This window comes from Phoca vitulina, unplaced genomic scaffold (assembly GCF_004348235.1).
Source record: "Phoca vitulina isolate PV1807 unplaced genomic scaffold, GSC_HSeal_1.0 scaffold2, whole genome shotgun sequence".
Taxonomy (NCBI): domain Eukaryota; kingdom Metazoa; phylum Chordata; class Mammalia; order Carnivora; family Phocidae; genus Phoca; species Phoca vitulina.
In genome coordinates this window covers 32021182-32031159 of record NW_022589705.1, presented here as the reverse complement: position 1 = coordinate 32031159, position 9978 = coordinate 32021182, and the positions used below count along the sequence as shown (strand labels likewise).

Below are 9978 nucleotides of genomic sequence, written 5' to 3'. Positions count from 1 at the left end.
AATACAGTCATTTCCATAGAGTGTGTATATTATCATAAAATGAGTTTATTGTTATTTTTAGATATATAAATACATATTTAATTTGTTCTCAGTTTTAATTTCTACATGGTATATATTGATATAATCTGAATAAATAAAAACTCTTTGGGGTTCTCAATAATTTTTAAGAGTGTACAGGGGTTCTGAGACAAAAAGTTTAAGACTTGCTACTCTAAGCTAAGGACTATGCTTCATTACTTTTCATTTTATTTTATATTTTTAAATTTTTATTTAAATTCTAGTTAGTTAATATACAGTGTACCTTTCTTTTCTTTTATTCATTTGAGAGAGGGAGCAGGGGGAGGGGCAGAGGGAGAGAGAGAGAGTCTTAAGCAGACTCTGCGCTGAGTGTGGAGCCCAACACGGGGTTCCATCTCACAACCCTAAGATCATGACCTGAGCTGAAACCAAAAATTGGACACTTAACCGACTGCACCACCCAGGAGCCCCTTTCATTTTAAATACTGTGTCTCTAATAATTGCCCAAAATGTTTGTTATATTTTATGTTTGTGAAATGTATAGTAGAGAATATTTTATTTCACATAGTAATCCTTTCTAAGGTTATGGAAAATTAAAACATAAATATGGAGAAAAATTAAACAGTATTGGCTGAAAACAAAAGAAACAAATATTTGTGTCTTTAGTCTGGGTGATCCAATCACTACATATAGGTTAATTTTTATGGAAAATATATCCTCAGCTACCAACAAGGGACTTACAAATACACCTAATCTGGCTCTTAGAAGACATGAGAAGGTGTAATTCTAAATTTGGTCTTGACTATACAACAAAGTAGCAGTCATAGAACCTTTTACACTTTTTGGATTTGCTTGTGTACTGGTTTGTCTTTCCCAATGAAGTTCTTTGATGACAGGGAGTAGTTTCTTTTTGACTGCTATAGCCAGAGGATCTGGCATAAAGTATGACTTAATAAATATGTGTTGAATGAATGAATCAACAGAAAAAAATTCTTAGACACGTAAAAGCCATTCCAGGTTGTTATTTAAGTTGTATTTATGGTTACTCCATTATCAGAAACATAAGCCAGAGACACCATATACATTCCAAAGATATAAATAAAAGCTCCTTTGATGAACTCAACCAATCAGAAATCATTTTAGGAGATAATATTTTAGTGAAACTGAAATGTGATTGTGGTGTTGCTTTCCCTGGTCAGTTAAGAGTCAAGAATATGTATCACCAGAGGTGCCTGTCTGGCTCCGTTGATAGGGCATGCGACTCTTGATCTCAACGTCGTGAGTTCAAGCTTCACATTGGGCTTGGAGCCTACTTAATTCAAAAAATAAAATAAAATTAAATTAAATTAAAATAAAGTAAAAGTGTATCACCAGACAAGACACATGTGGAACTATATACACTACGGAAATATTAACAGGCAGAAAAAAATCTGTTTATCCAAGCAGCTCACCTTACTGCTAAGGATCAAGCTACTTGGAAAATATAGCAAAAACTGCCCTTGTATCCTATAGCATCATGACCAAATTTAAAATATGCTGGAAAAAGTTAAATGCCACCGGGAATGATGAGAAAATATTCCAAAGTCACAATCTGAAGACTTATTTCTGGAAGAAAACTTTTGGTTTCCTAATATATTTCTGGTTTCTGGAAAGGCCAGCGTATGCATTATGTCTCTTTCATAGTGTGGAGTATACAGAGATGACAGTATTCACCATATGATTACTCTTCAGGTTTTTAATATTTGAAAAGTTTTCATGTTTGAGTCATTAATTCATTTTCCGGTAGGAGGGGGAGTGACTCTAACATCTCCCAAAATTGTACTGATTCTATTCTTCTTGACTTTAACTTCTTTCAAAGGAGAGCGGCTATTGTGAGAGTCCTATTGACACTATAAATCCCTGTAATAACTTTTCAACCTACTTTCTGGGTCAGTAAAGCCTGAGAAACAAACCTCATTAATCACTTAGATAACTTAAAGTATAGAACAAACAAAAAAGAGAACTCTCAAAATTCCTTGAGATAAGTAGTTGAAGTGCCAAAAACAGCTCTCGGGTACCTATGAAACATCCACAGATGAGAGACTAGCTCCATAATAGGTCTATTGTTCTTGTCAAAAGAAAATTCTGAGAGCTTTATTTGATACGAACATTCTATTGAGCAAGAAACAAAACTGTTCACACACCAACAGGGAGACTTCAAGCTAAAAGGGGTTAGGAGCTCAGCTTTTAGCAGCTACAGCTCAGTTTATAAATCATGAATGAGGTAGTACATTGGGAGTTTTTAAAAATTGTGATTGGTTACTAAAAACTTAATCTTTTCAGCGTAGTAGCACTGTGCAAGCTTAATTGTATGTGGCTGATTGGCTAGGAAGCTATAAAGTGACATTGACCTGAAAAAAGCTTAAGTTTTGTTTTAGGTCAATCAATATTTTGTGGAAATCAGGATAGTTCAAGTTTTGGTTACATGACTATGAGTGCTGGTCTAGGCATATTTTCAAACTGTGGTCTTCATGTTGGTTTTTCTTTAACAGTTCTTACCAATAAATTATATGGCATAATTCAAGTTCAGGAAGCATTAATTTACTTTGTGTTTGTCAAAGGTTTATACCACATTGTAAATAAAACATCTTCCAACCCCCAAACTGGTGCCCCTTGTTCTTATGCAATGGATTCATATTTTGTGCCTTTGGAATAGTTTTTGTGATATAAAGAGCTTAAGTCATATTGTAAAATGATAGACCCAATATTCTGAACAGAACTTTGGTCATTTATTAGTTTGGATCATTGAATTCATCTGGCATCCAAGAGTTGTATTTCAGGGTATCTCATATGTCAGAACTAAAACAAGCAAAAAAAATATTTATTAAATATTTAAAATAAGTGTTTCATTTTAAAATAACATATACTCTATTGGGAATGTGCCCTAAAAATAGCAGACAATGAAGCAATTAGTGGGAAAAAGCAAATGGCTGAAATGGACATTGCGTTAAGAAGCACTCTACACTGACCACTATTCAATACACACACTAGAATTGTGCTTCAACGTCTTCTAAACTATAAGCTACTTGAGGCAATTATGTCTTTTTTTCTCCACAATGTTTGGCATAATCTCTTATACCTAGAATTATAAAAACAGCTTGTTAGCATTTATTGGGTGTGTTTCTACATGGCAATATAATTAACCCCATTTACAGATCAAGAAATTGAGGCTCACTGAGATTATGTGATTTAATTGAGATTTTATAGCATCTAGGTGACTGAGTAAAGGTCTGAACACAGACCTGAACATAGAGCCCACTGTTTCCATCATATTCATGCACACTGTTCATTTATTGAGTAGCTTAAATATATATTTGCTGAATTGACCAATGCTTTTGTGACTTCTTCAGAGGAAAGATTTTATTCTGATCACAGAAATCGTTTCATTCAACTTACACAACTGTTATTACAAATAAGCCATGAAGGAACAATAGGAAGTCTCTATGTTAAACAGCTATGGTCTCATTTGTATGGTACCTCTGAATAAATTTAAAAGTTAATTAAATCCATTTCAGGATTATTTTGTGTTTTTATGAGGCAAGGGTATATTAAATGTAGGGAGATATAATATTAAGACTAGAAGATACTTCCAAAATATTTTTTCAGTCTATATTTTTTCAATAAAGGCTGGTTTGTCTCCTCTTGCTTCTCCCTCCTCCTTGTTTTTGATCTGGTTATTCCTCTTTACATAAGAGACATAATATTTTATGGCTTATTGCAGCCAAACCCATATGTCAGGGATTTTAAAGCTCAACATTTTTTCCTTTCTATTGTATTGCATAAGTCAGATCCAGTTTTGTATCTAAGGATGATGGTTTTAGTTTTCTAATCACAATTTTGGACTTACGGCTTCATAGCAGGTTTTGATGGAGTTTGTATTCTGGAGAACGCAGTTTTGATGTTTTCAATATCCTGTTTAAAAGAACTTAAATGGGTAAAAAATGCAGTATGGACACCACACTGCTGGATTATCAAAACACTCGATGTCAATACTGAAACATATTATTTCAAATTAAGGCAGTTTCTAACAATAAACCAAAAGGAGTTCTTTTGTCTCTGGAGGACATTTTCATAAAATTAAAATGAGGAATACAGAAAAATTTAACCATTGGGTAAACACTTTCTTCACTTGGCTTCTATGACACTCCCTTCATTTTCCTTTCTCATTCTCTTTTACTGGGTCCTCCTTTTCTCTCCAGCTCTTTATGTAAGACTGTTCCAGTGATAAGTCCTTGGTCCTCTTCTCTTTTTCAGTTCTTTATCCACACTCACTATAATGATTTGAAATACTATCTATATGCCAACAACTCCTACTAAATTTTTATCTCTAGTCCATACCTTTCTCTCCTACTGCAGAATCATATGTCCCAACTGAAAACAACAATCAGTTGACTACTAAGTGTCTCAAACTCAATTATTTCCAGAACTGAAATCTTAATCTTACCCTTCAAATTTGCTCTACCTGAAGTCTCTCTCATCTCAACTGATGGTAACCACATCCTTCCAGTCGCTTAGTTCAAAAGTCTTGGGGTCATCCTCGACTTCTCTCTCTCATGCACTTCATTCAATCATCAGGAACTCCACCTTGCAAAAGAATCTGATCACTTCTCACCACCTTCCTTAGAACCACTCTAGTTGAAGCCATTGTCATTTCTCCCCTCCTTTCACTTTCCTTCCCCTAAATAAAGTCTATTCTCCAAAGAAGAGCCTGAATGATGCTTTCAAAATGTAAGTCAAATCATGTTGTTTCTTTTCTCAAAATCCTCCAGGAGATGTGCATCTCACATAAAATAAAAGCCTAAGTTCTTACAAAATCCTACACAATCTGTTATGTCTAAACCCTTCCCCCACCTACTCTCCTCCTTTCTCATATTACCCCTAGCTTCCATGGTGTTACACAAACATACCATGCTTGCTCCAGACTACGAGTCTTGGAATTGTATGTTTCTGTCGCTTGGGCAGCTTTTCTCCTAGATAACCAGCTTTACTCAGATGAGCAGCTCTTCCCTCAAATAACTGCATAGTTTACCCATTACCTCTTTCAAATCTTTGCTTAATTTAACTTTTTAAATGAAGGCTACTCTGACAATCCTATTTAAAAGGTGCAACCTGCCCCTTTACCCTCTCATCTTTCTTTATCCTATTCTATTTTCTCCATGCCATGTGTTACTTTCTAGCTCACCATACTATTTGTGTGCTCATTTCAGGTCTTCCAGTAGGACATAAACTTTATACAGCAAAGGCTGTTTTGTTCCAATATTTTGAGGGCTTGGCCCATAGTAGATGCTCAATAAAGGATTCTACAAACTCATCATTTCAGTATTCTTACAGCTGGGCAAGCCCCCTAAACTTTTCTCAAAGCTAAATTTCACCATTTTTTTTTTTTAATTTAAGATTTTATTTTACTTGAGAGACAGAGTGAGAGAGAATGAGCAAGGGGAGGAGCAGAGAGGGAAGCCGACTCCCGGTTGAGCAGGGGACGAATGAGTGGCTCGATCCTGGAATTCCAGGATCATGGCCTGAGCTGAAGGCAGACGCTTAACGACTGAGCCACCCAGGCACCCCTAAATTCCGCCACCTTCTTAAATGGCTAAAGATCACAGAGTAGTAGTCCACCTTTTTCTTTAAGAACTTCCTGACCCCGGAAGTAAAAGATTAAGTAAGGGAGTCACAAGGGTAAGCTATTTCCGTTTCCGTACAGACGCCTAGAAGCAAACACCATGGCGAAAGCCGGGGATAAGAGCGGCAGCCGAGGAAAGAAAGGCCTGAAACGGAAAGCGACCGCCGAAGAACCTCAGGAGGCTGCAGCCGCTGAGGATGGGGCGCCGGAAAGCGGGGTCCAACTCCCGAAAGCGGCTGCCTTCCCCCCGGGTTTCAGCATTTCGGAAATTAAGAACAAACAACGGCGACACTTAATGTTCACGCGGTGGAAACAGCAGCAGCGTAAGGTAGGACGGGACGGAGGCGGCAGGGCGCATGCGCCGCGTAATTTATGCGCGTGTGTGGCAGTGGGGCGGGGAATAGCACTTGCGTGGTCGCTCTTGGCCTGGCGTCGTGGAGACGGTAATTAATCTAGACCAGTGAGGGGGATATTCTTGTGTCCTGGTCCCCTCGCACTGTTTTGGAGACTTTCTCTAGGTTCAGCTTTTTGCCTGAGCGTCAAGGTTTCTCTTCCTTTCTAGCCCCTTTCTAGGTTCCCCCTCTGAGAATGAAAGCGAGAAGTCCCGCTCTCCTAGCAGTGAAAATACGCCTCCTGACCTGGAAGGCGAAATTCTCCCATCTCTGTGCTTCGCCTAGTCCATGTAACTTTGGTTGATTCCTAGAATCTGTAAAACGGGCACTGCGTAAACCCAAAGTGATGCTTCTCTGATTCCTAGACAGCAACTCTTACCGAAATTAATTCTGTGAAGTTTCTAGTAATTGTATTTACAACGTTGCCTTCAGACTGTTCTAGGAGATAAATATGAGGAGATAAATAAAGCTCAAGGTCACAGTGCTTATTTGTGGCTAAATTGAAATTGGAAGCAACCATTTGTTTATTTTTGTACGTCATAAAAGTTACACACATAATATTCTTTTTACTTGCCTGTCTCCTTTTACTAGATTTTTTTGAGGTCGTGGATTGTGCCTTATTCATTATAAGCGCCAAAGTGCTATTGGAGTACATAGAGAATCTAACTCATTCTAGGTGAGCGCGTATGCGGAAAGGGTCTCCTAGAAGACTTCTTGACACCATAATCTGAAACTTGATGGGTGGAGGGTAGATAGGCACTGGGGGGTGGGGGGAGAGTACTTTGTATTGTGTGTTAAGCATTCTGTTTAGAAATCTCCGGAAGGTACAGATTTACAGTACAATTGTAATTCACCTTGCAAGTTCTTAATAATTTTAAAAGCATATTTTGATTATAAGATTTATGGAAAACTAATGGTGGTTCATTGGAAGCAATCTGAAAACGTATCTCCCATTGTCATTTATTTTTAGTACTTTCCAAAAGAAACAAGCAGCATAACCATGGATTTCTTTAGAACGCAACTTGTTAGGAATGCAAAATAAAACAAAAACTTCTTAACTTATTTAAGTATACGTTTTACATTTTTACTTAAATTGAGACTTTATAGTAAAAGATAAAGCTAGTAAAACTTTAAATATTCAGACTTGCCAATTTAGATTTTTTTTTTTTCCAATTTAGATTTTTTTGAAGGAGCAAGATGTTTATTTTTTATTGATTGGCCGGCTTATTTGGTTTACAATAACTTAGGTATGAAAATCTGTGTCAGGATGTTTACTACATTACAAAGATTGCTCAGTTTAAGTATTCATAGCATTAGTAATGTATAGTTTCAGTATGTGTTTGTGATATAACTGGTGGTTTCTCAATATTGTTCTTTGCTTTAAACTTTTTAGGAAAAGTTGGCAATTAAGAAAAAACTTAAGAAAGAGAGAGAAGCTCTTGGTGACAAGGTAAATAAAATTTTTAGCCATCTGCTTTTTGTCTTATATTGAGGAATGCTTCCTGATATTTATGTTGTATCATTTTCTTTTAAATTTATTATAAAATATTCCCAGTGTATAAAAGATGTGAAAATAAAATAGTATAACAAACCCCTTTCTATTCTTCACTCAGCTTAGAAACAGTGCATTAGCAAATAATATTCAGTCTTTTGGATGCTTCTTCCTGATTGCTTTCCCTTCCAAAAATAACCACTTATGAAATTGCCATGTTTTGTTCCCATGCACTTCTTTTTTTGTGTCCCTAAACAATGAAGACAATAGTGATGTTTTGCATTTTTTTCAAAATTTCACATAAATGGTATGTCTGCTTCATCGTGCTTATTTTACTTTTATGTGTTTGAGAGACAGAAACTCATCTTCCTGACTTTGGGAATGGGGAAGCTCCCCAGTCTAGGCCTTGCCAGACTTGCCAGTATTAGACTGTTTTGACTTGCAGAATCCTATCGAGTAACGTTAGTCTCTTAACTCTCAGTAATCAGTCAATTACAGCAAATATGCCAATCACCATTTGGAAATTTCACCATTCTTGTTTTTTGGACTGAAAGATGACTTCCTAGAACTGCCTCCTTTAAGAAATTACTTTTAAAACTTAATATTTGTTCATAGAATATAATAAAAAATAAAATCCTAGTTTATCAGATCATACTTCTTCATATCTCTGCTAGCATACATATGTTTTGAATTTGTTTTAGTCAGTGTATGCTTACAATTCTTTGTTCCTGCTCCTTAGCATTTCATTTACACAACTTTTTGGTCTAAGCTGAGTATGTATGTTGCCAATTCTAACAGTATTCCATTATGTTAAAGTGTCGTCATTACCCTCTTGTTGGATATTTGCCCTATTTGCTGTTCATTTCCCCTAATAATAGTGACACTGTATATTTCTTTATATAAATTGTTCCTCCCTTTCATTCCTTACCATAAATGCCTCAAACTAGAATTACTAGTTCAGCAGATTAGATTTGTAGCTTTCGTTACTTATTTCTGAATAGCTTTCTGGAAGTATTGGAAAGGTAGATATACCTTTGTACAGCCAACCCTTGAACAGCATGGCAGTTGGGTTGCAGACCATCTCCACTCTTGCACAGTTGAAAGTCCCAAAAACTTAACTACTAATACCCTACTATTGATCTGAAGTCTTAATGATGACGTAAATAATCAATTAACACATATTTTATATATTTATTATATACTGCATGCTTACTATAAAATAAGCTAGAGGAAAGAAAATGTTATTCAGAAAATTATAAGAGAAAATACATTTATAGTCTTGCACTGTAAAAAATTTGCATGTAAGAGGGCCTGCACAGTTCAAATCCATGTTGTTCTAGGGTCAACTGTAATTTTTTTCATTCTGTTTAATAAACTTTTTAGTGGATAATTATTTTAATTCCACTTTCTTCTTTCAGCTACTTCTGCATGGTTTTAAGTCATTTCATTCAGTTAGCAATTCTTCTAGGATGTTTATGTTTCTGCTCAGTTAAAAACCTCTTACTCAGTATTATTATTAGGATTGATGTAGCAGTGGAAGTGAGGAACAGATTCAGTTTTTGGATTATTTGCAAATTTCTGTTATTCTTCCCCAATCAGAATGCAAAATTATTAATGTAAATTGCTTCTAAAACTTAATCTTTTTTTCTTTTATTTAGGCTCCACCAAAGCCTATACCAAAGACCATTGACAACCAGAGAGTATATGATGAAACTGTAGTAGACCCTAATGATGAAGAGGTAATGTTACAAGTCTTAAATAAATTTGGATGGCCACATTTGATAAATCATTTGTTCATATATTGATACTTAAAGTACTGGCTGGTGAAGTTGTATAATGGACTGATTCAGCTATAATGTTGGCATATTATTTGCTATAGATTATTTCATAATTGAATTTCTCAAATGTTCTAGAAAAAGGCAATGATTACTTATTTTCTAGAAATGTATGATATTTTATGCCTAGGTAAACTTTTTGTCATTTAGTATCTTGTGTAGTGCTTCTGTTGTTTTTAATATCATTCGAAAAGCATTCCTCATACTATAGATTTTTGTAGTATTAGACATTTTGATTTAAGGATAACATTTGGTGGTACTTCCTGTGTCCTCATAAAACTCTTCGCTTTAAGATAATATCCACTTGTCACTTTTCACATTTTCCTTTTAAATAGTTGGTGACAGTACAGTGAGAGAATCAGCGTTTTTAAACTTTTTTTTTTTTTTAAAGATTTTATTTATTTATTTGAGAGAGTGAGAATGAAAGAGAGAGAGAGCATATGAGAGGGAGGAGGGTCAGAGGGAGAAGCAGACTCCCTGCCGAGCAGGGAGCCCGATGCGGGACTCGATCCAGGGACTCCAGGATCATGACCTGAGCTGAAGGCAGTCGCTTAACCAACTGAGCCACCCAGGCGCCCCTAG

General features: G+C 35.9%; 1 protein-coding gene across 1 annotated transcript in view; it reads left to right on the top strand.

Moving 5' to 3' along the window:
- Positions 1 to 5758: 5758 nt before the first annotated feature.
- Positions 5759 to 9978, top strand: part of RPF1 (ribosome production factor 1 homolog) — a 22370-nt gene continuing 18150 nt past the window's right edge. The window contains exons 1-3 of the mRNA XM_032424903.1: positions 5759 to 6005; positions 7463 to 7519; positions 9220 to 9300. Coding sequence (XP_032280794.1) covers positions 5778 to 6005; positions 7463 to 7519; positions 9220 to 9300 — 366 coding nt within the window. The 5' untranslated portion in view covers positions 5759 to 5777. The remainder of the gene's footprint in view (positions 6006 to 7462; positions 7520 to 9219; positions 9301 to 9978) is intronic.